Source organism: Nesoenas mayeri (assembly GCF_963082525.1).
Source record: "Nesoenas mayeri genome assembly, chromosome: 19".
In the NCBI taxonomy this organism is placed as follows: Eukaryota; Metazoa; Chordata; class Aves; order Columbiformes; family Columbidae; genus Nesoenas; species Nesoenas mayeri.
This window is the reverse complement of record NC_137568.1, coordinates 11,873,784-11,900,688: the sequence shown is the minus strand read 5'-3', so window position 1 is coordinate 11,900,688 and position 26,905 is coordinate 11,873,784. Positions and strand designations below refer to the sequence as shown.

At 65.2% G+C, this 26,905-nt stretch overlaps 5 protein-coding genes across 5 annotated transcripts; 1 reads left to right on the top strand and 4 right to left on the bottom strand.

Annotated features, from left to right (window-relative positions):
- Nucleotides 1-468: 468 nt before the first annotated feature.
- GPR142 (G protein-coupled receptor 142) lies at nucleotides 469-1,925 on the bottom strand (the record flags this gene model as incomplete). Its single annotated transcript, XM_080356776.1, has 2 exons — nucleotides 469-1,331; nucleotides 1,790-1,925. The coding sequence occupies 2 exons, from the start codon at nucleotides 1,923-1,925 to the stop codon at nucleotides 469-471; spliced, it is 999 nt and encodes a 332-aa protein (XP_080212902.1).
- Nucleotides 1,926-5,566: 3,641 nt separating this feature from the next.
- Nucleotides 5,567-8,386, top strand: BTBD17 (BTB domain containing 17; the record flags this gene model as incomplete). Its single annotated transcript, XM_080356489.1, has 3 exons — nucleotides 5,567-5,660; nucleotides 6,567-6,843; nucleotides 7,306-8,386. The coding sequence occupies 3 exons, from the start codon at nucleotides 5,567-5,569 to the stop codon at nucleotides 8,384-8,386; spliced, it is 1,452 nt and encodes a 483-aa protein (XP_080212615.1).
- A 713-nt stretch (nucleotides 8,387-9,099) lies between these two features.
- DNAI2 (dynein axonemal intermediate chain 2) lies at nucleotides 9,100-15,552 on the bottom strand (the record flags this gene model as incomplete). Its single annotated transcript, XM_080356775.1, has 13 exons — nucleotides 9,100-9,118; nucleotides 9,280-9,423; nucleotides 9,654-9,878; nucleotides 10,029-10,175; nucleotides 10,644-10,779; nucleotides 10,915-11,138; nucleotides 11,258-11,380; nucleotides 11,525-11,664; nucleotides 12,831-12,944; nucleotides 13,485-13,627; nucleotides 14,177-14,298; nucleotides 14,384-14,545; nucleotides 15,370-15,552. 13 exons carry the CDS (start codon nucleotides 15,550-15,552, stop codon nucleotides 9,110-9,112), a joined length of 1,872 nt encoding a protein of 623 aa, XP_080212901.1. The 3' UTR covers nucleotides 9,100-9,109.
- A 1,676-nt stretch (nucleotides 15,553-17,228) lies between these two features.
- On the bottom strand, nucleotides 17,229-22,991 carry TTYH2 (tweety family member 2; the record flags this gene model as incomplete). Its single annotated transcript, XM_080356365.1, has 14 exons — nucleotides 17,229-17,336; nucleotides 18,645-18,723; nucleotides 18,860-19,045; nucleotides 19,242-19,384; nucleotides 19,470-19,562; nucleotides 19,639-19,731; nucleotides 19,806-19,861; nucleotides 19,989-20,058; nucleotides 20,171-20,243; nucleotides 20,433-20,528; nucleotides 20,626-20,846; nucleotides 21,220-21,331; nucleotides 22,120-22,292; nucleotides 22,863-22,991. 14 exons carry the CDS (start codon nucleotides 22,989-22,991, stop codon nucleotides 17,256-17,258), a joined length of 1,605 nt encoding a protein of 534 aa, XP_080212491.1. The 3' UTR covers nucleotides 17,229-17,255.
- An 874-nt stretch (nucleotides 22,992-23,865) lies between these two features.
- RPL38 (ribosomal protein L38) lies at nucleotides 23,866-26,429 on the bottom strand. Its single transcript, XM_080356310.1, has 5 exons — nucleotides 26,149-26,429; nucleotides 25,894-25,926; nucleotides 25,486-25,546; nucleotides 24,272-24,394; nucleotides 23,866-23,946 (listed from the first exon to the last, which is right to left on the bottom strand). The coding sequence occupies exons 2-5, from the start codon at nucleotides 25,894-25,896 to the stop codon at nucleotides 23,921-23,923; spliced, it is 213 nt and encodes a 70-aa protein (XP_080212436.1). The 5' UTR covers nucleotides 25,897-25,926; nucleotides 26,149-26,429; the 3' UTR covers nucleotides 23,866-23,920.
- Nucleotides 26,430-26,905: the final 476 nt, after the last annotated feature.

The window sequence follows — 26,905 nt, the reverse complement described above, 5'->3', positions numbered from 1 at the left end:
CCCGGCTGCTCAACAGGAGCCAGGCTCAGGCAGAGTTTCGGTCTCAGCACGGCAGTTTATGGAGGGAGGTCTGTCCCGCTGGCACCCAGCAGTCACCGAGTCTGTGCCAGTGCCCGCAAGGAGCTCACCCGCACCCGCACTCGCTGTGGGGCAGCCATGCCCCCCGAGTTCCCCAGGGCCTTTGGTACATCGGTTCAGCAGGGGCTGGAGCTGCTGCCAGAGAGCAGCCAAGAGCACAGGGACAGGGACTCAGCAGGGGCTGGAGCTGCTGCCAGAGAGCAGCCAAGAGCACAGGGACAGGGACTCATCTGGCTGGGGGAGCCCCACAAGCCCCATGGCTGTGGGTCCAGAGCTTGGCATGTCCTTTCTGCCCCACCTGGGCAGGGTCTCACCGGGTGCCGTGGTGATGCCCAAGGCTGGGGGAGCGCTGGGACCCCTGGCCGAGCGCCGCCTGGCAGCAGCCGCGGCTCAGAGGGCCGTGCCGGCCAGCGGCTCCCGCTGTTTTGGGGCTGCGAAGCGGGTGCTGGTGGGCCGCAGGCTGTGCCAGGGGTGGGCCCGGAGCACCTCGCCCACTGCGTGGCGGAAGGTCCGGCTGACAAAGCAGTAGAGGAAGAAGTTGAGGGTGGTGTTGAGCATGGCCAACATGTTGGCGATGTCCAAGGCCAGGTGCACACGCCAGTCCCTCTTGACCGAGGCCACATAGAGGTGGCAGATCATGACGATGGTGCGGGGAGCCCAGAGCACGATGAAGATGATGGTGACGGCCAGGAGGAGGGCCGTGGTCTTGCTCAGGCGGGGCCGGCCACCCCCAAAATGCCTCTGCCGCTTCAGCTTGCAGATGACGATGGAGTTGGTGGCCAGCAAGATGCTGCAGGGCAAGAAGTAGACGGTGATGGCGTGCATCCACTTGAGCACCCTGTCCAGGGCGGTGGGGGGGTCGGCATCACGCCACATGTCCAGCCACCAGTAGAAAGGGACGCCGGTGGCCAGAGCCACGGCAAAGACGGCCACGATGATCTTGCGGGTGCGCTGAGGGTAGGACACGGTGCGGTACCGCAGCGGGTGGCACAGGGCCACGTAGCGGTCCACAGTCAGCAGGACGGTGACCCAGATGGAGGCGTGGATGGCCGTGAACTCCAGCACGTTGACGGCGTGGATGAAGGCTCTGGGCACTGCCCGCGCCAGGATGGCTGTCTGCAGGATGAAGCCCATGAAGATGATGAAGATCTGGGTGAGGATGTCAGAGGTGGTCAGGGCCAGCAGGTACCAATATGATGACTTCTTGGTCCTTGTGGCCAGGCGGGACAGGGCCACGGCAGTCAGGATGTTCACTGGAAGGAGAGGAGAGATGGGCGGTGGTGAGACCCTGGGGCTCACGGTGCCCCCAGCAGCAGCTGGGATCCCAGGACTACCCAGGCTCTCTGGGCGAGTGGCCCCAGGCCCTGGCTAGGGTGGGTAAGCTATAAATATCACGGTGCAGTGGGGATTTGCTGAGCTGATTAATCTCTTCAGTGTGTTAGCCCAAGCAACGCAAATACCATCTGTCCCTGCTGCTGCGGCACCTGCCACGTGGGGCTGGGCTGTACAGCTGGGGGGGCCGTGGGGAGCAGGTTGCTTTCCCCCACCCCTGAGGACTCACCTCCCTGTCCCTAAAAGCCCTGAGGCTTTGCTGGCAGCTGAGGCCACAGGCTGGGCTGAGGGTGCCCAGCTCAGCACCCTTTCCAGGGGTCAGCACCCAGGTGGGTGCTGCTCCCCGCATCCTGGGCATCGCCCCACCCCAGCCTCTCACCTGGCAGCCCCAGCCCCAGCAGGATGCTGTAATACACGACGGGGAAGACGCCGACCAGACAGGGCGACCGCTCCAGCTCCTGCCGCGCCACCTCACTGGTCCATGCCACCGCCGTGCTGTTGGGCACCGGGACCATCGCCTTCCACCACGGACTGGCTGTGGGGGGAGACAGGGAGTGTCAGGAGGATAAGGGCCCTGGGGGCTCCTGGGCAGGGGCTCAGCCAGGACATGGCACAGGGGGCTTGGGATGGGTTGGTTCCCCCAGGTCCGCTGTTGTGTCTACATGTGATGTCACATTTTGGAGCTGCCCACGGATGCTGCAGGACAAAGGGACTCAGGATCCAGCCCGCTCGGGGACGGCGGATTGACGGTCCCAATCCCCACAGCGCAAGGTGGCCCCAGTGTGCGGCCCCAGATGCTCCTTGTGTATACGCCTGGCCCCGTTTAACACCTTGAAGGAAACCGAATTAAAACACCACGATCCTGGGCACCTGCCAGGGTCTGGGGTCCCGGCTGGGGATCACCCGCCGGGTGTCGGTGCCCCTACCCGCGTCCCGCGCCCGGATCGGGCCCAAACTGCGCCTGACCATTCATAAACCCGGGAGGCACCACACCCATCCCGAGCCCTGCGCTCCTATTGGCTGGGGGAAAGGCTTTAGCCAATCAGAGAGGCGTCCTCCAGGAATGGAGATACCTAATCTGGGTGCTGCGTTCTGATTGGTCAGAATCTCTCCCTCATTAGCATCTCCGGAGGGACTGCGACCCCCGGGCCCTAGTGCTGGAAGAAGGTGCGGGGTGCGGTGCGGGGGTCCTGAGCCCGGGGAGGGATCCTGGGCACCGCTGCGGCCCAATTCGACTCTGGACCCACAGGGACGCCAAAGTGGCCCAGCCCCTGTCACCGCAGAGCCCCGCCGGGGCCGGGGGGGACTCGTCCTCCCCCTGGCGGTGCTCCCGTTCCGGGACCCCAGCGATGGATCTGCCCCCCCAGCAGCGCCCACGGGGCCGGGGGGTCCCATCTCCCCGGCCCTGGCAGCCCGGGGGGGTTTCGTGCGCTGTGCCCTGCCGGGATGGCAGCAGGATCCCGAGCAGAGCCCCGGGTTGGGGGGCGAGCAGGAGGAGGGATGCGCAGGGGGATGCCAATTAACGGCAAATTAGATCCGGCTAATCAGCAGGGGCAAGTCCGGCCCCTTCTAGTCCCCCAAGGAACTGGGGCATCGATTGCTGCAACTGCGGCGGGAACGTGTTAACTCTTTCCCAGCCCTGACCCCGTTTGCTCTACTGAGGGCGCTGGTCTGGTCCTCCCTTTTCTCCCCTACCCGGGGTCCCGCTCCCCAAGCCCTGTGAGAGATGGGCTCTCACCTCGGTGGCCCCCGTGCCACCCACCTTGCGTGTGGTGCCACCTCCCCTGCACCTGGAGAGCCACCGGTGTCCACGTCCCCACCGGTGTCCGTGTCCCCACTAGTGTCCGTCTCCTCAGTGGCGGCTCTGTCTCTGCCGGCGTCTGTGTCCCCACAGGTGTCCGTCTCCTCGGTGGTGGCCGTGTCCCCTCCAGCACCTGCAGCATCGCAGGGACGTGGGGCGGAGGGAGAGCGGCGTGGGCAGAGCCGCGGGCTGGGCTAGCGGGGCAGGAGGACGCCCCCTGGCCCTGCTGCTCCCTCGGGGGCCAGGGAGGGGGTCACTTGGGAGGCTGTGGCAGCCCAGAGTGACCGTGGCAGAGCTCATCCCCACCCCAGAGCAACAGGGGCGGTGGTCTGAGCGCTTGGGGACATCTCAGGCCCCCCATTATACCCAAAGGCCCATGTCACCAAGCCAGGGTGCATCATTCCCACACCTGGACCTCCAGCTCCCGTGTCCCCCGTGTCCCCGCAGCCTGTGCCGCCCTGCCCCGCGGACAGTGACACCCCGCGGGGGACACAGGGGTCCCCGGGCTGTCGGTGCAGCCCGGGCTGGCGCGGCGCCAGCGGCTCCCCAGGCGCACGCTCCCGCCGAGCTGTTGTTTGCCGCAGGTGGTTAAATGAGGCATCGGTGGATGCGGTTGAGCCATTAACCGGCTGTCCCGCGGCGGGGGCCCCTCGTCCCCAGCCGTGCGCGCCCCGCGGCGATGCAGGGATGTCCGCCCGGGCTGGGCGCTGCTTGCACCGCACTCCTGGGACTCCCCCACCCCGTCACCGCCCGCCTGCCCACCTGCCTGTCCCCACGAGGAGCCGGGGACCCCCCGCGTGTGGCGCAGTGATTGCTGAGCAGCTTGTCCCCAGCCCATCCACCCGTGGGTCAGGACCAGATGGCTGATCCCTCCCTGCGGAGCTGCAGCAACACCTGCCCATGCTCAACATCTGGACACCCCATGTAAGCCTGAGCCCCTCGCCCTGCCCCCCAGGACACAGTTGTGCTCAGGGATGTGGCTGCTTGGTCCTGTGTCCCCATGTCCCCATCCTCCTCAGGGACACGGGTGCTCTGGCTCTGGCTCCCACGTGAGCCCACAGCAAGCCTGTCCTTAGATGCCCTCGCCAGCATGACAGCAGCCCCCGTCATGGTGGCATCACCGTGCCAGGGCTGGGCAAGCTGATACACAGGGGCAGATGGTCTGAGGACGCCGTGCCCGGTGCAAAGCCCTGGCCACCACCGTCCTGCCCCACCGTGTGTGCCTATAGCCACCTTTGCCCTGTGAGCCATGTGCTCTCCATCCCACTGGCCATGGCACAGCATCCCTCCCATTGCGGGGTGCTGGCAGTGCCGGCCATGGCACAGTGTCCCCCTGCAGGTCCTGGGCATGAAACGGGCACCAGCCGTGCTGTCACCGTGCTCGGCAGCTGAACACAAATCTGTGATACCGCAGGCACTGGCACTAATCCCATCATCCCAGACATTCAATAACCGGGAAACGGCTAATTGCCCTCCTCGGCTCTGGCCCTGCCATGTGCTGAAGGTCACCCTGGGGTGTCCCCAGGAGAGGGTCCAGGCGCTGCCCCCCCGGCAGGCGGGTCCTGCTGCACCCCAAGGTGACCATGCGGTGGGTCTGTCCCGGGCGGGGGTCCCGGCCCTGGCTCCCCAGTGGGGTGCAGACACCCTCTGCTTCCACCCTGCTTGCTTGGGCTGTGCCAGAAAACGCTCCCGCATAGAGGGTGCCCATCTCCTGCCGTGGGGTGGGGGCACCCACACCACCCCAGCCCCGGGCCTGAGCCGTACTGGCCCTGCCATGTGGCACTGGGGCCGCGGGGGGGCAAATGCCACCCTGGCCCCATTGTGAACCCCCCGGGAGCTGTCAGGGTGGGCGAGGGGCCAGCGGAGGCCGGCACGGGGCACTCGCCCCGCACAGGCAGCCTCTTGGCTGCAAAGGCTGGGAAAAGGGCAGGCGGCTCCTGCCGGCAGCGCGGATGCCATGGTGATGGGCTGCTGCCGCCATGAATACCCATGAGCCGGGGGAGCGGGGCGGCTGTGCCGAGCTGTGCCCTGAATGCAAAGACCCCGGCAGCACAAAGGGCTGCAGCGGCACAGCAGTGGCCAGTGACACCGTGAGCAGGTGGCACATGGAGATGTCCCCATAGCGTGCCGGGGCTCACCGGGGCGCCCTGTCACACCACCCTGGGTGCGGGGCTGGGGTCTGGGGTCGTGGGGGATGGCCGAGGGCTGGAAGCGGTTCCCTTGGTAACAGCCGGTCCCAGTTTCCACCAATCGATGTGGCGGCGCGGGCTGGGAGGGCTGGGAGGGCTGGTGGCCTACATAAGCGCCAGGCGGGCACCGGGCGCCCGCCGAGCCGGCAGATGCGCTTGCGAAGCCATGAGCAGGCTGACGGGCACCCGGCCCGCGGCCGCCCGCCGCTGGGGCTGCGCCACCACTGCCTTCCTCCTCCTCCTCCTCACCGCACAAGCCGGTAAGGGTGGCTGGGGCAGGGGAGGCGCGGGGGGGCCCTGTGCCGTGGGTCCCGCTGCCCTCGCTGGGTGCCGGGGTGGGGTGCGGCTGTGGGTACCTGGTGATGCTCAGCGTGGCTCTCCAGCAGCCGTTGCGGTGCCTGGGGACGGATGGACGCGGCTCCTGGACGTGCTGTGCCCCACCGCTGTGCCCCATTGTGCCCAGGAGGTGCCGGTGGTGACAGCCGGGCTGTGCTCACCCCTGCCCGGGGACACTTGGTGCTGTGGGCAGCGAGGTCTGGCACTGTGGGGCGAGGGGCTCCTGATCCCCCGCCCCAGCCCCGCTCAGCTGGGCTTAAGCCGGCGCTGGGACGGGTAATCCGCCCGCTCGCTGGCCCGTGAGACAGGGATTTGGGAGAGATGGGGGCAATTCACCCTGGGGGAAGGATGATCTGGGTGGGGGGGAGTTGTGCTGGATGCGAGGGAGAGGAGGAGAGGGAGGAAGGGTCCCCGTGCCCGTGGGAGCACGGGGACCCCAGCTCAGTCCCTTACCCCACTGGGAGCCCGGTGCTATGGGGACACAGACACGGGGGGACGGTCACCCCAGAGCGTGCAGACCGGGCTGCGAGCCAGCGCTGCCTGGCACGGGGCCATTTCTCAGCCTGGGACAGGGTAGTCTCACCCCTCTCGCTGCGGAAAAGCAGCTTCTTGGCTCCCAAGGGCACAAATGTCCTCATGTCCCCTTGTCCTTCCCCCACTTGGCACCAGCCAGCCCTTTGGTGCTGGGGGAGCGGAGGGAGGACGTGCACAGATCTGGGCTGCCTCGCTCACCCCCATCGCCCCACAGCTGGGCCCCACGCTGCTGCATCCCAGCCCCCCACACCTCTTTCCTGGGGTGCAGCACTGGGATGGTCTCATCTTCCCCCCAGCCCAGAGAGCCGACCTTAGCGGGGACACCACGGCGGCCACCATCAACCACTCGCTGACGCTGCTGCAGCGGCTGCAGGAGCTGCTGCAGAACGGCAACAGCAGCGACACGGTGCTGCGGGTGCGCACGGCCGCCGCCGAGGAGGCCAAGGTCTTCCACACACACCAGCTGCTGCTCAGCCTCCAGAGCGAGGTGTTCGAGAGCCTCCTGCGCAACCAGAGCGTCATTACCCTGCACGAGCCGCCCGAGACCGCCGCGCTCTTCGAGAAGTTCATCAGGTAGGTGGGGACCCCACGGGATGGGGACACCAGGAGGGACGCAGCTCCTCTGGGGACCATGGGGACCCCATGGGATGGGGATGCAGGCATGGAGATGGAATATTCCCTTGGGGACCACGGGGACCTCATGGGATGGGCGTGTTGGGAGGGGTACAGCCAAGGAGGGGGATGTTCTCTTGAGAACCATGGGGACCACACAGGACGGAGATGCCCAGAGGGATGTAGCCCAAGAAGGATGCTCCCCTGGGCACCGCAGGGACCCCACAGGATGGGATTTCTGGAGAGATGCAGCTCAGGAGGGAGGATGCTGCCCTGGGGACCACATCAGCCTCATGGGTTAGAGATGCCCAGAAGGATGCAGCCAAAGGAGGAGGATGCTCCCCTGGGGACTGCACTACCAGAGTGGCAGCCTGGGAAGGGAATCGGGGGACACCGTTGTCACCATCGCATGCTCTGCCCCAGGTACCTGTACTGTGGGGGCGTCTCCATCCTGCTGCACCAGGCCATCCCCCTGCACCAGCTGGCCAGCAAGTACCGGGTGTGGGGGCTGCAGCGCGGCGTGGCCGACTACATGAGGAGCCACCTGGCCAGCGAGTCGAGCCAGGGCCACGTGGTGACCTGGTACCACTACGCCGTGCGCATCGGGGACGCGGCACTGCAGGAGACCTGTCTCCAGTTCCTGGCCTGGAACCTCTCGGCCGTGCTGGGCAGCGCCGAGTGGGGCTCGGTGAGCGTGGAGCTGCTGCTGCTGCTGCTGGAGCGCTCCGACCTGGTGCTGCACAGCGAGCTGGAGCTCTACACCGCCGTGGAGGGCTGGCTGAGCCGCCAGCAGCCCGACGGGCCCATGGCCGAGCGGGTGCTCCGCGCCATCCGCTACCCCATGATCGCGCCCAGCCAGCTGTTCCGGCTGCAGGCGCAGTCGGCGGTGCTGGCGCGGCACCGCGCCGCGGTGCAGGACCTGCTGTTCCAGGCGTTCCAGTTCCATGCCGCCTCCCCGCTCCACTTCGCCAAGTACTTTGACGTCAACTGCAGCATGTTCCTGCCCCGCAACTACCTCGCGTCCAGCTGGGGCTCCCAGTGGGTCATCAACAACCCGGCACGGGACGACCGCAGCACCAGCTTCCAGACGCAGCTGGGTCCCAGCAGCCATGACGCCGGGAAGCGGGTGACCTGGAACGTGCTCTTCTCGCCGCGCTGGCTGCCCGTCAGCCTGCGCCCCGTCTACTCGGACTCTGTGTCGGGCGCTATCCAGCCGGTGCGAATCGAGGACGGTCGCCCCCGGCTCGTCATCACCCCGGCCACAAGCAGCCCCGACTTTGCCGGCGTCAGCTTCCAGAAGACGGTGCTGGTGGGCGTGCGGCAGCAGGGCCGCGTGGTGGTGAAGCACGTCTACAGCTTCCACCAGAGCTCGGACGAGGCGGCCGACTTCCTCGCCCACGCCGACCTGCAGAAGCGAACCTCCGAGTACCTCATCGACAACTCCCTGCACCTCCACATCATCGTCAAGCCCGTCTACCACTCCCTCATCAAGGTGAAGAAGTAATGAGGCAGAGGCGCGTCCTGTGGTTGGACTGGCCCCAGCCCTGCGGGGGGCTTGTGTTGGTCCCCCTGCTCGTAGGTAGATGATGGGGTCCCTGGGACTGCACCCTCTGCTGCCCGCCCCTCCCTGACTGTCCCCATCGCTGTCCCTGGGTGTGTGCGGGGACCTGGGGACACTGGGTCCCCCCAGCCCCCTGTGGGTGGTGCAGGAGGTGAAACGTGTAGCCCCATCCCAGGCTCATAACCCCAAGGAGCGAGGGGATGAGGACAAGGACAGCCCGGCCCTCCCGTGGTGCCACCCCTGCGGCACTGGGGTCCCCAGCAGCACCCCCGGTGCGGCAGCGAGCTGCGGGTGTGCCCAGGCTGGGGAGGGGGCTCTGGGGGGCACTCACCATGCCCACGGCCGCCAGCTGCCCCAGCCCTGCCCCGGCACCACCCCCTGCCGAATAAAAGCAGAAAACGAGTGTCGGGTGTGCGGGGGTCTCTGGGGGGTCCCCCATCCCCAGGGACGGGCAGGGGCGATGGGGCTGTGCGCAGCAGTGACAGCGCTCTGACTGGGGGGAGTGCAACCGGCAGCTCATTAATAATTGACAGGGGAGACACAACGCGGAAAACTCCTGTTTATTCACCCAGAACAAAAACTAAATCAAGAGGGCAAAGGGCCAGGGAGCACCTGTGCCCAACGTGCAGGTGTGACCCACCTGTGTGACCACCGGTCCCGTCTTGGCTACGGCTCCTGCGGAGGGAGCAGGTGGGCGGTCAGGGAGCTGCGTGGGACCCTCTGCTCGTCCCCACGAGCTCTGTCTGCCTCGGGGACAGCAGCTGCGTCCCCACACCAGCCACAGATCAGCAGCCCGAGCAAGGGGGGGAAGCACCGTGAAGGTGGAGATCACTGACCTTGGCAGCATCCGTGTCCTCCTTCAACTCCTCCTTCTTCTCTTCCTCCTTCTTCTCTTCCTCCTTCTTCTCTTCCTCCTTCTTCTCTTCCTCCTTCTTCTCTTCCTCCTTCTCCTCTTCCTCCTTCTTTTCTTCCTCCTTCTCTTCCTTCTTTTCTTCCTCCTTCTTTTCTTCCTCCTTCTTCTCTTCCTCCTTCTCTTCCTTCTTCTCTTCCTCCTTCTCCTCCGCCCCCTCCTCCTCGGGTGGCTGGATCCCATGCGCACCTGCCTCCTCTCCCAAGAACTCTTTATCCTGAAAGGCACAGGCTGACCCACATCCCCTGCCCCACGGACCACAGGGAGTCCCCACCGCGGTCACCGCGCCATCCCCAGTACCTTGCCGTGCAGGTCCTGGGTCTCTGCCCGCGTCTTCCTCCGCATCTCCGCCTCGATCTGCTCGAAGAACTCCTTGCGCACACGTTCCAGCACCTCCTGGGGATCCTCCGCTGCCGTCTTCTCCGGCACTGCCTCCTGGCCCTCCGGCTTGCCGCGCTCCTTCAGCCGCATTTCCCGGTGCCGGGCCTCCAGGATCTTCTCCCGCTTGGTCTCCCGCTCGAACATCTAGGGCAGGGTGGGGGTTGAGGGGCGCAGGGTGAGCAGGGGACCCCGCGGGACAGCGTGGTGCGCACAGGGACAGCGCAGGAAGCGCCGGCAGCGCCGAGGGCTTTGCCGTGACCCGGCGCGGCGGCTCGCGGCTCCGAGCGCACGTACAGCATTGACCACGTTCTTCTCGTTCTTCTGGAGGGTGCAGAGCCCGGAGCTGATCTCCAGCAGGGTGACGGTGCCCACCTTGGAGCCGCAGGCGACCACGCGGCCCGTGTCCTGCAGGCGCAGGCTGCAGAGCGGCTCGTTGCAGACCTGGGGAGGGAGGACGGGCCGGGGGTGGCAGCGAGCCCTGACATGATGCCCCGGGGGGGAAAGTGGGCAGAGCTGGCAGAGGCGAATACACACGCTTGCCGACAGAATCATCCAACCACTTTGTGTGGAAAAGACCCTCAAGATCATTGAGTCCAAGCGCTCCCCCAGCCCTGTCCCTGCCCCATGTCCTGAGAACCTCATGTCCGTCTGTCCAACCCTGCAGGGATGGTGACTCCAGCACTGCCCTGGGCAGCCTGTTCCAATGCCCCACAGACCTTTGGGGAAGAAATTGTTCCTGATACCCAATCTGGATATCAGCAATCCAATAATAGGAGCCTGTATGCAAAGTTTGGGGCAGACCAGGATCCGGGCACAGCTCAAGGCTGAGGGGACAGTATTTGCTCAATGTCCCCAGCCCCAGCTCTGCCTGCCCCAGGGCAAGGGACACGGAGCCGCTGGGGACCCGACCTTCAGGCTGAGGGAGGGGTCCTTCTGCTTGAAGAGGAAATCCCAGACATCCAGGGTCCCGTCCGACCTGGTGGTGAAGAAGACGGCCGGCCGCACCGTGCTCCAGCACCCGTCCGTCAGGTGGGACAGGTGGTACCTGCCGCAGAGCCGAGGCAGCGCGGTGGGCCCGGGCACCGCGTCCCAGCACCCCTGCCCGGCCCCAGCAGGGCAGAGCCAGCCCCAGTGGGGCAGAGCCAGCCCCAGTGGGGCAGAGCCAGACCCAGACACCTACTTGGTCCACATAATTGATGATTCCTTGGCCTCCTCCGACCAGATCCGAGCTGTCCAGTCACCGACCGTCAGGAAGATTTTGGGGTACAAGGGGTTCCTGGTCAGTGCGTAGATGGGTCCCAGGTGGCCGCTGTAGGTGCCGGCAATTTTTTCAAGGGGTGACTTGGCCTTGCGGTTGCCGGCGATGATGATGCCCTGCTCTGTGCCCACCATGAACTTGGTGGGCTGAGGGTGGGGGCGGGAGAGAGCAGCCGTCAGCGGGCTGGGGACCCCGCGGTGACAGGGACAGCTGGTTGTGTGCGGGCAGGATGGTCCTGAGGGCAGGACAGGCTGGGGAGACTCACCAGGGTGGGCTCGAATTCCAGCGAGACGGCCCCCAGTGCGTTCTCCAGGAGCCCTTTGCGGGTGATGTCCAGGACCAGCGTCTCGGTGGGCTCGGAGAGCTTGCGGATGTCCCACCACAGGACCTGGGGACAGGCAGGGGACGGGCAGCGCGAGGGGCTGGAGCCGGGCAGCTGCCGTGGCCGTGGGGCCAGTGTGGGCAGGGGAAGCTCTTTTGGGATGTCAGCACCGCTCCCGTGTGAGCGCCAGGTACCTTCCCTGCCCATTACCTGCCCATCGGTGGAGGCCGAGAAGCAGTCGGTGCCCGTTTTGGACTGCAGCCAGAGGGCTCCGTACACGGGGTCCCGGTGGCTGACCTCCACGGCGGACACCTCCACGGGCAGCTTCCCTTTCCTGGTGTCCCAGTAAGCTGGGAAGGAAAAGAAGCCATCAAAGCACACACCCGCTCCCCTGGCCGGCTCCTTCGCTTGCCAGGCGCTTTGCAAGGAGCTGCTGCCCCGGTCCCCGACCCAGAGCGGGCAGCAAACCCCACTGGCTGCTCCCCGACACCTCCCAGCCCCAGAAGAGCCACGCGAGCACCCGCGGGCTGGGGTCCCGCTGCCGCCATCTCCCACAGGGACGTCCACGCCGAGCGGTAACGCAATTTGCACCCTCTGCAAACGCCAAGAAACATGAAACAGCTGCGGCGTCTCTTTGGCCATCGCCTCTCTGCGGCAGATGCGCCGCAATCCCCAGAGGCAACGAATCCCCCGGCTCCCCCTGCTCTGCACAAGGGGCTGCAGCAGCACCAGACTGCTCCGAGCAGCCCCGTCAGCTCCAAACGGCATCTCTGACACTCGACACTGCTAAAAGATCCGCCTGGTGCCCTGACCCCTCTGGCGAGCGCTGGGTGACAAAGGCAGGTCCCCGGTGCCGCCAGGAGAGGCCGAGCAGCCGGGCTGCGGTGGCACCGAGTGGCTCCCGCTGCTCACGGCTAATTAGACAATTGGATGTGACGGGGTGAGCGTGCTCGGCTGGGCCCTGCGAAGGACGAAGGACGGGGCCGTCCCTCCTCTTCCTCCCCCGCGGAGCATGCAGAACCAGCCCTGCAACGCGTGCCCTGTCAGAGCTGATCGCTGCTGCAAACAGCCAGGAAAACATCAAAATGAGAGCAATTAAACCAAAGGGCTTGCGCGCGGCCAAGTCAATAACAGAGCCATAAATGAAGCTGGCAGGGAGGGACCCTTTTCCAAGCACTTGAAACAACAGCGGCAGAACAATTCAGTTTGTGAAGCAATGGCACCTCCCGTGGGCTTTTGCCACGCAAAGACACGGCCGTGGGCGAGGAAGGGGCACAGGACACGTGTGAAGGGCTCCCCAGTGCCGTGTCCTGCCCTCCCTGGTACCCACTCCAGGGACCACCCGCCTGTGTCCCCCTCGCCGAGCCCCGGAGCTTCAGCCGCGCTCGGGGTATTCCCAGCCACAGCACTAACGACGTTACGTCCCCTGTGAGTGACCCTGCGCTGGAACCAGGGTCTTGCCGAATTAAAACGAAGCCTCGTCAGCGCGGCCTCACGCCTCATCCGTCCTCCTCACCCATCTGCCCGTTGTAGCATCCTCCCAGCAGGACGTATGAGTCTTTGGGGTTGTATTCCAGGCTCACGAGAGGCGACGATGGCTTGAGAGTGAGCTCCGGCTTGCTGGGCTTCACTGCCGGGAAGGGACGAGTGAAGAACATGGGACAATGGCCTCCAAACCAGCCTCCCGGTGCCGGCCCAGCCGCACTGCACGAGCTGCTGTGTCACCGGGTGAGGACACCTGGGCTGTCCTTGCCTTCCAGTCTGGGGACAGACCCCTGGAACCCCAAACCCCCTTCTTTGTGTTTTTCACTCCAAAATACAACAGGTTCTTTGGCAGAACGGGGCACTTCTCAGCCTGGGCTTGTGCCTCTTTCTTAATCAAGCACAGTGAACCACAGAGCGAGCAGAACCACGTGAGAGGAGCGCGGCTCCGCTGCCTCTCGTGCCCACAGGCTCATGAGTCATGTAGTGGGATTTGAGTGGTTATTTTCCACCTGTTGCCCAGCTTTTAGGTCCCATTTCTCCCCTTTTCTGCATTGATCTGTGGGCAAAGCAGGAACTGACCCCCTGTTCCCCAGCTCCCCGAGCACCGTGAGGCTTCATTACGCTCTTTGAAGACACAAAGTGCTTCCGCAGCGGCAGCATCCCTGGCGGGCGAGGTTTCCCTTACCGAGATCCCAGATGTACGAGTCAAGGCTCATGTCTTCCACGTTCGGCTGGAACTCCAGGCTGCAATAAGCCACTGCCAGTTTCCCAGACGTGCCCGGTTGCCAGGAGATACGCGTGGCCGTCCGCTTGGGGACGTTTGGGTCCCTTTTTGATAACAGGATAGCAAAGAAAGAAGTTAGTTGGCTAACAGTTTTTTCACACCCTGGGATGCCTGTCTCCCAACGGAAACTGTGGGAATCGCAATTAAAAGAAGCTGCAGCCCTTGAGCACCGAGTGCAGGAAAGGATTCTCTTGGGGGCTGGGTGCGGGGGGAAGAGTTGATGATTTAATAAAGTCTTTCCAGTTATTCATTTCTAAGAATCCAATAATGTTACTGGATCTGACTTCTGGAAATGACCTAACAGCCCCTGACATTTGAAAATAATCTTTGAGGCACCAAAAAAACACCCAACAAACCAACCCTGTCTAAAGCACCGCGAGAAGGTGCTCGGGGCTGAGTCTGTCCTTGGGCTAAGGGACCCATCTCCAAAGCCCCCGGGCAGGGCAGAGGAACAGAGTTACGGAGCATCCACCCATCAAATGACCCAGCACCAGCCGAAAGCCTCGGGATTTCCCACCTCCTTTGTGTGCAAGGACAGTTTAACACTCAGCATCCCACTGCGGATCTGGAGAGCCCAGTGAGGGCTGAGCTACCTGACCACGTTGATGATTTTTGCGGAGGGGGGCTCGTCTTCCACCTCCGCCGCCTCCTCCTCGCCAAAGTACTCCTCATAGATGTTGACGGTGTTGTTCTGCCTGACGCAGTGCTCCATCAGCTGCGGGACAGCACGGGAGAGGCCGTGTCGGGGGAACGGCGGCGGCGGGCAAGGGGACAGGGGAGGGGGACGCGCGGGGCCTCACGCTGCCCAGGTGCGTGATGGTGTTGATGTAGTTCTCCTCTTTCTCCAGTTTCTTCCTGAAGCGGGCGGTCTGCTCCGGCTCCTGCGGGTTGATGTCCCTGGGCCAGCCGCCCTCGGTGTGGTTGACGCCGCGGGATTCCGTCTGCAGCCACTCGGTGTTCACCTGGGGGAGAACAGGGCAAGGCTTTGGGCTGGAAAGGCACCAAACACCCCTTTTTTGCCCTTTGCACGGCACTGCCCTGTGGGGACTGCGGTGGGTCTGTGGATTCCCTGATGGAGGGCACGGGAACAGAAATTAGCATTGAAGTTACTAACGCCTGCCTGTGAGAAAGATGGGAGTAAAGGAGTGTCCGGAGGTGTTCAGGTGTACCCGTGAGAGAGAAGGGAGTGAAAGAATAACATTGACGATGGAAAAATTAGCCAATGAGATGGTACTGCTGTAACCTGTAAGCGATAGCGAAGAGACACACGAATTGGTATAACCGTATAAAAATGCACTTGTGGCAATAAATGGGATCTGCTACTTTCATCCTGGAAGAACTTGGTCCGTGTCGTTTGTCCGTCTCAACCGCGGCGCTGCCCTGACGATCAACGCCTGGATGCCCGTGATGTTACCAAAAACAGGGCTGGTTTTTGGACTGGGCTCTGGTGAGCCCAAACCTCCAACCCTGAGGGCAGTTTTGGGACCCAGGGGGTTCAGCTGGAGAACAGGAGCTGCGGGGAGACCTTCTGATCTCTGAACTGCCTGAAAGGAGCTTGGAGCCAAGGGGGTCGGGCTCTGCTCCCCAGGAACAAGCGCCAGGAGCAGAGGAAACGGCCTCAAGTTGCGCCAGGGGAGGGTGAAAATTAGGAACAATTTCCTCACGGAAAGGGCTGTCGGGCATTGGAACAGGCTCCAGTGTTGGATCATGGTTGGGCTTGGTCTTGAGGGTCTTTTCCACCCAAAACGACCCCGTGACTCCGTGGTGGCCGGCGGGCAGCCCTCACCTCGTGCTCCGACATGTCGTAGCTGTGCTGGATGGCGACGTCCACCGGGTCCTGCGGGATGAAGTTGTCGGCCATGCTGGGGTCGGGCGGGATGTCCACGGCCACCCTGGCCGGGCAGTCGGTGAAGCGGCAGTGCCGCCCGAACTCGCTGCGCTTCCGCGTGTACGTGTAGGTGATCTCCATGGCGGCCCTGGGAGGGGGCAGCGGGTGCCCCCGTCACCCCCAGCCCCGGGGGGGTCCCTGAAGGGATCCAAAGGTCCCAGCACGGCTGGGGACACCCCCACGCTGCTACCGAGGACCCAGGCGTTCGGGTGAGGCCTGGTCTCCCCCAGCGCAGCCTTACTGGGAGCACCGGGCAGGCCCGCGTCTGCCGTTGCCTGGCAACGCCGGGGCCGATCACATGGCGGGCGCCGCCATATTAGGAAGGGCAAGGCGGCTGTGTCACGTGGCCGCCGCGCCATGTTGGGAGGGTCACACCCCGCTAATGAGGGCGGTGCAATTAGCACCGGGCGGTGCAATTAGCACCAGCGGCTTCCCAGAGGAGTCCGGGCAGAGCACCCCGAGCAGGGCCGGCAGACGGGGGTCAGCCCGGAGAGAGCCGCCAAGGAGGAGCCAAGTTTAGTACAAGTGTTTATTGTTCCCCAGAGGGCACAATACAAACCAGGCCCCCGCGGGGTTTGTTCACATGCGCTTAGAAACAGCTCTTCTGGGTACCGTTACATGGAAACGTTAAAAGGTGAGGAGAAAAATACAAGGAATTAAAATGCCCTGGATGTTTCCAACAGCAAGGAGTCGTAGTCACACGGACAGATGGGTAATTAGCTACAGGTTAATTTGTAAAGGACACAGTGAATCCCTGGGAGCGCGTAGGACCCCCGGCTCGCCCCAGGGGACAGGTCTGCCGCCCCAGGTCTGTCACCCGGAGCGGGGACAAAGGGCTGGAGAACCCAACAATGGTGGCAGGACCGTGTCCTCCCCTCCCCGGGGACACCTGAGGGTCCCCAACCCTGTCCCGGGGGACTCGGGGTGACCCCAGGGCTGTCCCTGCAGCAGGGGGACCTGCCCCAGCCCACACTGCCCGCCCGGGGAGCCGGGTCACCAAAAACAGTCTGAAAACCGGCCAAAAATCCTGCTACCGACACCACCGCGGTGAAACCGCACGGGATGGGGCAGCAGAACCGCCCGCTGCCCTGCCCAGAGCGCCGGAACCGCACGCAAAGCCAAGCAAAACCAGCAAAGCCAAAACATCCCTAATTCTACAGCTTCCGAGCCCGGGGTGGCGCCGGGGAGGGCACAGGGGGTCCTGGGGGACAAGGGGGACACGGAGAGGCACAGGGACACGGGGAGGCACAGGGACACGGGGAGCCAAAGGGACATGGGGAGCCGGCTCTGCCCGTGCCGAGGGGATCCTGGCAGAGGGAGCAGCCAGTGTCACCGTGGGGAGGTGGCAAAGCCGGGGTCACTAGTGGTCGGTGCTGCTTTGCTATAGGAGCAGGGGAGCCGCCGCCCGGCCCCCCCGTGGCTGTCCGCGCTGGACATGGAGCTGGACACGGCTCCATCCGTGGCGTAAAACACCCCGAGCAGGGGCAGACGGGGAGGGGGACGGCGTGAAGCATCCCCAGCCCGCCCGGTGCACCGGGAGCCCGGCGGCGGCTCTGCCGGGGGCGTTCGGCCCCGGAGTCACCGTCAGCCCCGAGGCAGGAAGACTTGAACGGAGCAGAGCTGCTGAGGAAGAGGAGGGTGCGCGGAGCACACGGGGGTCCCCGCCGGGGCTCGTCCTCCGGCCACCGCTGCCCACCGCGGCTTTTCCCGGTGGCTTCGGTTTCCCGGTGCAGAACCGGCGCCGGGGGCGTTTTCTCCTCCCGCGAGCCGCTGGGGCGCAGGCGTCAGGCGGGGAACTCGGCGCCGGGGCGCCTGATGTGCTCATCGGTCACGGACAGGTAGGTCGCTCGCATGCTCGGGGAGTACTGCGGGGAGACGGGACGGGGTCAGCGAACCCAAACCACCGCCAGCCCCGTCCGACCCAACCCGCACCGCTCAGCATCATTTCTATGAATTTATATGCACCCCAATGAACCTGCCACGGGGAAGGGGACAGACCCCGTCACAGCCTCTCTAAGGGTTGGCAGGCAATTACATTTCTCCAGCATTTCGCAGGAGGGCGGCAGGGACGCCTCGGCCGGGCATTAAGGAAGATTATTCCGAGTTTGTTATTTTGGACCGTGAAAGTCCTTCCTCAGGGAGCCGAATCCTGGTTAAATCGGACCATTCAGGGCGGGGAGAGCGCTCGAATTAATCCCCCCCGGGGAAGATCCTCGCCAGCTGCCGGCTCTGTGCAAGCGGATTTGCAGCCGCCGCGCTGGCGCGGCCCCGCGCCTTCACCTGTCGGCAAATCCAGCCCTAAAGGGGCCACCGCGGCATCCCCACCACCGCGGCATCCCCACCACCGCAGCCGTGTCCCCGGCCCCACCGCGGTGCCACTGCTGCGTTACTGCTTCAATGGGGGCATCGAAATGTGTTAAATGATGTCAGAAAAGAAGGGGAAAACCTGCACTGAGAAGGGGATGGAGATGGGGAGCGTTTCCAGCCATCCTGACACACAGGAGCTGCAAATCAAACCCCTCCCGTGCCTGAGCTGGGGACAAACCGCAGCCTCGTCCCCCCAAAACCTTCCAAACTCTCCCCAAAATCAAACCAGCCCCAGGGGAAAGGGGACAGGGACCGAGGAGGGGACGCGGAGGGGACGTGGCTGCTGCCCCGGGGCGAGGGGAGGGGAAGCGGCTGAACTTACTCGTGATGGACAACTTAGCTCCAAAATAATGGATGCGAAAAGTAATAATAAAAAAAGAAATGAAAAAATAAAGCAGGCATTATAATGAAATGAAAAAATAAAGCAGGGAGGGCTCGAACACACAGCGGGGAAATGGAAACGTGCTCGGGGGACTGGGAGACGTGTCCTTCGGAAGCCAGAATAAATAAGAAATAAAGCAGAGGAAAGCAGCTGCAGGGAAGGTCGTCTCGGTGTCCCGAGCACGTGGCGGGTGTCCCCTCTGTCCCCGCGGGCTGGGAACGGGGCTGTGAGCGACCCGCGCAGGAGGGACGCGCTCGCAGACGGGACACGTCCCCTGCAAGGGCCGGGGAATCCAGCTCACCCGTCCCCACCCTGGCAGAGCCGGCGAGGGGCTTTCCAGCCAAAACGGGGGCTGCGCATGCCCCGCTGACCCCCAGCCCGGAGGGTGTCACAAGAAGGACTTGGCCTCGGTTGCCCAGCGTACCGTGGGGGGGGGAGAGCCTCTGCCGATCAGCGGGACGTTCTCGTAGCGCGGGTTCCCTCCGAACAGCACCGCTTGGTTCCTGTGGGGCACAGCCCGTCAGAGCCGGGGCACAGCCAGCCCCCCGGCACCCCGTGCCCCCCAAGTGTGGGGCGACGCTCCATCCACGAGGTGGGGGGATCTGAGGGGCGGTGCCTGCGTGGCCGGGTGGGTCTCACATGTACTCGGAGACGGGGGCGTTGGAGACGGTCTGCGCCGGGGGGTGCAGGCTGCTCTGGCTGCCCAGGCTGCTGCTGTAGCTGCAGAAGCTGCGGAGATGCCCCCGTGCCGGGGCGTGAGCCGCCATGCGCCGCGCCTGCGGGTTGAACGGGTCCTCCTCGTCCATGTCATCGTAGTCACGGTCCCTGCGGGGACAAGGCACCGGTGCTCACCCCCCTGTGCCCGGCTGGTGCCACACACAGAGCCCCGCGCCCCCCGGAGCGGGCGGGAACTGCGGGCAGGGGATGCGGGCAGGGGACGCGGGCAGGGGATGCGGGCAGGGGGACACAGGCAGGGAGACACAGGCAGGGGGACACAGGCAGGGGACGCGGGCAGACCCACCGGCCAGCGAAGAGCCTCCATGCCCGCGGTGCGGCGCAGATGATGGTGGAGAAGGAGGCGGCCACCAGCAGGGAGAAGAGGACCAGGTAGAGCAAACCCTCCACGCCGTCGTAGCAGATGCCGATCAGCGCGTCCACGTAGTCCTGCGGTGCAAGAGGGGACGGGGCAGGGCTGGCGGCGGTGGGAGGGTCACCCCAGGAGCTGCACCCCCCGTCCCAGCCCCCTCACCTTGTGCAGCCCCCGGCAGTCCAGCATGGCCGTCAGCTGGTGCAGGCTGGTCTCCGAGGAGTTGAGGAGCTGCTGCACCCCCAGAAGGTCATTCTGCAGGAGACGGGGGGTCAGGGCAGGATGGGGAGCAGAGGGGGGACGCAGGGCACCGGCTCCCCCCACCCCATACCTCAGCCGTGGGGAAGAGGGGCAGCGCAAACTGGATCAGCCCCTGGATCTGGATCTGCATGGTGGTGAGTGAGCGCTGGAAGACGGTGAGAGCCTGCGGAGGGGGAGCAGTCACAGAGGCGCCCAGGCCCCGGGGACACCCCCTGCCCGGGTGCCAGCCCCCCATACCTGCTGGAAGGGGTTGCTGAGGCTCTGCTCACAGTACAGGTAATAGTGAACCACCGCTGCAAAACAATGGGAGACGTGGGTGCGAGTGTCCGGGGGGCAGAGAGCAGCACAGAGCTCCGGACCCCCCACATCTCCAGGCAGGTTTTGGGGAGCACTGGGGCCCTGCCCTGAGCTGTCTCTCACCCGCGCTGATGTCGTTCTCCGTCTGGTTCATGATGAACTCATCCGGGGCCACGCAGAAGTCGCTGGTGCCCTGCGGAGATGAGAGGGACATGGTCAGGGCTGGAGGGACAGGACGGTGTCCCCAGCCCCCAGCTCTGCCCCAGCACGGCCGGTACCACCCCTCCCGTCCCATCCCCGCTCACCACCGCCGCCGCCGTGTCCACAGCCATGGAGGTCCAGCCGAGGACCAGGGTCAGCAGCGCAGAGCACAGCATCCTGCGGGGAGACGGGTGGGCAGCTGCGGGGGCCGGCTCTGTGTCCGGCACCGCCGAGCCCCAGCAGCACCGAGCCCCGGCACTGCGGAGCCCCAGCACCGCAGAGCCCCAGCACCCCCGAGCCCCAGCACCCCCGAGCCCCAGCACCCCCGAGCCCCAGCACTGCGGAGCCTCGCCGTGCGGTACTCACGTGGTGAGGAGGCAGCGGGAGCGCTTGGCCAGCCCCAGGCAGGCCAGGAGGCAGACGGCCAGGACGAGGATGAAGAAGAGGAGATAAGCCAACCACCTGTGCACAGGTGAAGGCTCCATCAGGCACGTGCCCGCCTCCCCGGCCCCGCCGGGCGCCGCTCTGGCAGCCAGCGCCGTGCCGCGGCCCCGCTCACCGGTAATACTCGACGTAAGCGACCTGGCCGGCCAGCGCGGTGAGGTTGGCACTGGTTCCCTGCCAGACGGGCAGCCCCGAGAGCTGCAGGACGATGCTGCCGGACAGCTGCTGCATGAACTTGAGGGTCTGCAGGTAATCCCCCCGCGTGGCCAGGACCTCGTTCAGCCGCGCCAGGTGCTGCTCCAAGCCCACCTGCATCTGCAGCACGGTCCCTGCCACCTGCGGACACGGGGACAGTCAGTCCTGCCGAGACGCTGCCGGGGGCTGTCAGCCCCACACCCAGCAGAGCCATTTGCGCCGCCCATGGGGTGCTCCTGCCCATCACCCCCTTGTGCTCGAGCTGGATCCATCCCCGGATCAGCCCCGCCGTGGCCCCCTGGCCCTTCCCGGCCACAAAGGCCCCATTCTGTGGGGTGACGTCACCCTCCCGCGCTCAGCGTGTCCCAGCCACCCCGGGCAGGGCTCAGCTGGCAGCGCAGGACGCCTGGGTCCCTCCCCCTGGTGCTTTAACCAAACCCAGGATGAAAAGACAGATATGGCTCTAGGGGACGCAGAGCGGGACGGATGGGGGGACCCTGGCCCCAGACCTTACCAGGGAGTCGATGCCGGTCAGGGTGTGGTTGGCGTGGTCCAGGGCGTAGAGCAGCTGGTACACCCCGTCGTTGGCCTCGCTGTTCCCGTAGAAGCCGACGCCGACGGCCATGCTGGGGGCAGAGAGGGGACCGGGTTAGAGGGAGGGAAACACTCACCCCGGCATGCGGGGACATGGGCTGGACAGGGGGTGCTCCCCAGAGGTTCTGGGGGACCCCTGGCAGGGTAGAGCCAAAGCAGATGGGACAGTGACAGAACTGTGATGGGGACCGGGGGACACCCGAGCCCGGAGCTGCTCGATGTGCTGGACACGGCGGGTTTGAAGGTCCCTCCTGCTAAACCCTGAGAGATTGAGGGCGCAGGGGCCGGGCAAAGCTCCTGAGTGCCATGTCCCTGCTGCTCACAGGCGGCCGTCTCGCTCCGCCCAGGCAAAACCAGCCCCTTTGTCTGGCGAGCGGGCTGTGGCCAGGAAGAAAAAGGGCCCATCCCGTCCCCCCCAGGCCAGGCCTGCCTGGGGTCCTCCCAGCACGGGCTGCCAAAAACCCAGACGGGTTTGGAAAGCCACCAGAGCGCTGCTGGGCAAACCAGTGTCCCCTCGCCTAATTGCTCTGGTCACAATTACGGCTGGGCACACACGAGACCCACCAGCTGGGTCACGCTGCTGCTCACCATCTGCTCCAGGCTGGGATTAGCAACCCGGCCCCGCTCCCGCCTGGGATTAGCCGGGAAAGCGGCACAGCCGCGGCAGGGACGGGGACCGAGCTGCCCCGGCACCGGTGGCTGCGCGGAAGGAGAAAGGGGTGGACCACATTTAATTGCACAGATCTAATTAGAGCGACTCATGGATGGATCCTAGAGCCTCCTCGGTGACGGGGGGACAGCACCAAGCCCCCACCCTCACCAGCAGATGAGCCCGGCGGTGACGGCCATCCAGGTGACACAGCAGGAGTGCGGCCGCTTGGTCTCGGGCTCCTGGTCCCTCCTGCAGCAGCACAGGCAGATCAGGTAGACGGTGAGGAAGAGGAGGTTGAGGCCGAGGCAGACGGCGGACACCAAGCCCAGGAAAAGCAGCGACTGGCGAGGAGAGCGGGGACAGTCAGCGCCGGTGCCGTCAAGCGCCGCGGAGCGCCCGGCAGGATGCGGCCACGTCCAGCCCACCACGGGACGGTCACACGGGGAAAGAGGAAGCGGCCCTGTCCCTGTCCCCATGCAGGGCCACTGCGCTGCACGCCATGGGGGCCGGGGTGCAGCAGCCTCTCCCAGGGGTGCTGGGGCACCGGCACTGCCCCCTTCATTTAGGGGTCCCGGTGCCCCGTGCTCTGGGGCGCAGCAGGAGTGGGGTGCACGCTGCAGCAGCACCAAGGTGAGGGGTGACCCCCCTGTGCACCCCGCGGCGGGGGGTGGGTCCGGCAGAGCCGGCGCTGCCCCCGGGGTGCGGGAGGGCGGGGGTGCCGGTGCCGGTTGTCCCGGCGGGGGGGGCCCAGCCCGCGCTGGTGCCCGGGGAAGAACGGCGCTTTGTGCGGCCGGGAGAGCGGAGCTGGCGCCGGGCGCCGCCGGGGGAAGGCGGGGCAGCCCCGCCGGCAAGCCGGACCCCAGCGCGGAGAGGGGGGCGCGGGGAGGGGACCGGGGGGCCGCGGCCGGTACCTGCTGGTAGTCGGGGTCCCGCGGGCGGAAGGCGGCGGGAACGGGCTGCAGGCGCAGGCCGCGGTGCGGGAGCCCGTGCAGCCAGGCCGCCCACCAGGGCACCGCGTAGCCGGCGCGGGCGGGCGGCATGGCCGGGCGGGGCGGCCGGGGCAGCGGCGGGGCCGGCGGGGCCGCACCGGGGCCGGGGCCGCCGATGGCGGGGGAGCGCGCGCCACGCCGCGGGGCTGCACCCGGCACGCCCCGCCCCCGGCCACGCCCACCTGGCCACGCCCCCAGCCCGGGAACGGTGGCACCGAAACCCAGCGCGGCCCAGAGCGGGAGCTGCGGGGACACCGACCCCATCGCGCCGGCTGTAGGGGCACCGCACCTATTCACCTACTTGCTATAGGCGCACTGAGCCCCATCCTGCAGGCCATGGGGGCACTGGGATCCTCGACCTCCCTGCTATAGTGCCACCAACCCTGTCACTTCCCCACTACAGTGTCCTGGTGCGACCTACATCCTGTTCCAGCGCTGTCTCGCTGCGGTGGCACAGCAGGGTCCCCACAGCCCCGCGGCAGCTGCACACCCCGAGGTGAGCACGGGCTGGACACAGCACGGTGCCCACACCCAGTGTGGGGTGAGGATGTCCCGTGTCTGTGGGTGTCCCCAGTCACCCGGGCAGTACCACCTCTTCACCACAGGACCAGGATGGCCATGATGTTTTCCAGTGGCAAGGGCCACAGGGGTTTCTCTCCTCCACCCCTCACCCAGTGCACTGGATGTCCCCGCTGGAATCGCAGCCCCTCTGCCCACCCCAGCGCAGACCTTGTCCCCTCACACCCACCACTGACACCACTGGGGACCCGCACCCCTGCCTGGGCCCCAAGAACGAGGACAGCGGCAGCTTCGCTGTGGCACAGACCCAAATTGGCTCCTGACCCCCCCGCCATGGCGGGTCGACCCCATCCGAGCCACCCCCCAGTGGTGAGGACACCAACAGTAAGGACAGAGGTGACAGGGGAACAGTTCAGAATCTGATTTATTGTAAGAAACAAGGAAAAACCAACACGAACGGCTCATTTCAGCTCCTTCACGGCCAGACCTGCGGAGAGAGAGACAACAGTTGGAACAGCTCCGCGCACCCAGATGGGGATCCACAGCTCCCCCATAGACAAGCAGCTCCCCCCGCAGGGGGGATCCAGCCACAGAAAGGGGGTTCAGAGCCCCCCACTCCCTGCAAATGTCACCACTGGGGACCCAGAGGGACAACAGCAGTGGTTACTGGGGTGAGGAACTGACTGCAGCGCTGGGGACAGCAAAGCCAAGTGGCCTGAACACGTCAGTGACCCAGGATGGGTCACTGTGAGGCTCCAGTGGGGTCCCCCGTGGGGAGGGGGTTCTGCCTCCCCCCCAGACACCCGCAGTACCTGGAGGCAGTGACTGCTTCAGCTTCTCAGCCTTCTCCTTGTCCGTGATCACCAGGGTGTACAGGTACCGGCTGCAGCGCACCTTGAACTTCACATTGTCCTTGTTCTTCTTGATCTTGACCGCTGCAGGGTTGAGAAACGGGTCAGCAGCAATCTTCCAGCTCCCTAAAACCCTTAACAAACCTATGGGAGAATCCTCCCTATACCCCACCCCAACCCCTCGGCTCCCACCTGAGCCAGGACGGGCACAGCCCAGCCCACCCACAGCACAGAAAATCCTAATTCAGCATTTTTTTTCCCCACTATCAGTTACTGCCGCAGTCGGGATGAGCCCATCGTCTCGCAGAGACGCTGCATGGTTTTCTCAAAGCCAACAGCTTTATTTTGAGGCCTTTTTGTTTCGCAACAGCAGTTTACAACAAGGAACGTGAAAAATTTACTGCACCACAAATTTTCAATGCAGCGTGATGTTCCACCCCGGGGCTTGTTATTTACCCACAACATCTTCTGCAGCCCAAGAGCTGCCCCGGAGCTCAGAACGTGGTTTGTGAAGTCTGCAGCCAGCGCCCCCCCCTCTCCTTCGTACCCCCCAAGGCCATTCTACCCATGGAGCCGTGGTCAGTTCTCTACGCAGCGCTGAGCCCCAGCAGCTCAGCACTACAAAAGCCGCTGCGAAACCCAGAGTGAAGTCGAAGGCACAGAAACAGTTTGTAAAGGGCTGTCAGCAGCAACAGCAGCGTTTTGATGTGGAACTACCCCTGTCACCCACACCGGTGAGTTAACAAAACATTGTGAGAATGAAATCGCCTCTTCCCTCTGACAGCCAGATCCAAATAAGCAAGAGGAGAGGGAAAACTCTTCATGCGTTTTTAAATACCGAGACACAGCGTCTCTAGTGTTTCAATTATAATGGTCTTTGTATTCGCAACAAAAGAAAACTCAATTTTGAGTATAATTTGCTCATCACTTTGACAGAACTCCCCAGCACCTGACACCTTGTAGCTTTTTGAAGAGTACAACAAGACAGAGACAGGGTGATGTTTGCAAAGAGCTTCCAATGAGCTGCAGCTGAGGTTTGGCAAAAACACCCAGGGGGAGCAGCAGAAGCGTGGCTGAGCACCACCCCCATCCATCCTGGACGTGAGCCCCCAGTAACAGCCCCCTCAGCGTCCCCAAGCCGAGGCACATGTGGCCCCAGCAGCCTCAACACTCACACTTTGCGTCCTTCCTCCTGGCTGTCAACAGAAAGTCTTTAATCTCCTCAATTTTGCGAGGCTGAAAGGTAGAACACAAACTCAGTGTGGAGAGCTCACACCCCACGGTGCGGGTGGTCAGTGAGCACCCCAAGCTCCCCAAGCCAAACCCCCCGGGGGAGCTGCCCCGACACACGGGGGCAGCCAGGTCGGGGGGAGCCTCTCTGCGGCAGCAGCACCGTGTCCCAACGCGGGGGCCGGCACTGTCACCCCCCGCAACACCCTCCCCCGCCCGGGGCCAGTCAAGCCAGCGACCCCCTGTCCCCGGGGAGGACACCCCCGCCCCGTCGGGGCACAGCAGCGGCCCCGGGCCCACGGAACGAGGCGAGGGAGAACGCCGGCCCTCCCCAAACCCCCTCTCCTGCTCACCATGGTTCCGGGCCGCGCTCAGACCGCTCTAACCTACGGCAGAAACAACCCAAGATGGCGTCAGCGCAGTCCCACCGCCCAACAACGGCCGCCCAACACCCGCCTCCCCGCGCGCATCCGCCACTCCCCGCCCGCCATCGGGTCGCCCCGCGTCCCCTCCGCTCCCCCAGCCCATCCCGGGGCCGCCTGGCCCCGCGCGGCCGCGGATGGCGGCAGATCCCGCAAGCCCCCCTCCCCTCCTCCTCCCCTACTCACAACCGCCGCCTCTGCCTACGGAGCGGAAGTAACCACGCACTTCCGCATCCGGGCCTTAACCCCGCTCCTGTGGGCGGTGCTACGGCGCGGGCGGAGGGACAAAAATGTGCGGGGCCGCTGTGGCGGGCGCGGATTTTGCGATGAGTTGTTGCGTGCTCAGCGTTCGCTGCAGGAGCAACGCGGGGTGCGCAGGGAGCACCGGGCAGCCCTGGTTCCTCCCTGCACCGCCGCCGGGGAGCAGCGTCCTGCCTGGGCGGGTGTCTGAGCCTCCCGAGCCGCAGCGTGTCCCGGGGGTTTAGCGCTGCGCCGGGTCCCCGCAGCGGGACACGCCGGGGCTCGGGGGCTCCGCCGCGCTGCAGTGGAGCCGCTTTGCCACCAGAGGGAGCTTGAGCCACGCGTAAAACCACCAAACCGCCCCCAAACCCGCGAGGATCCGCGGGGGCGAGGGACCCCGTGCTTTCTTTGTCCCTGCGCCCCGTCCCCGTCCTGCCGAGCCCGATGTGCGGCAGGACCGGCATTTAGGGGCGCTGGTTTGGGGGCTTTGGTGCTCGGATGGGGACACTGGGGTGACCCGGGACAGTGGGGAGAGGGGGCTGCGTGCCCCCCTCCACCAGGGTTTCCATCTCTGCCCCAAAGTCTCGCCCTGGAGCCGCTTTTGGGGGTGTCACCCGCTCCACACCGGCTCCGGGGATGTGACACCGCGTGCCCTGCTCTGCCTGTGTCCCCACCACGGCTCCCGTGTGCCCGTCCTGTCCCT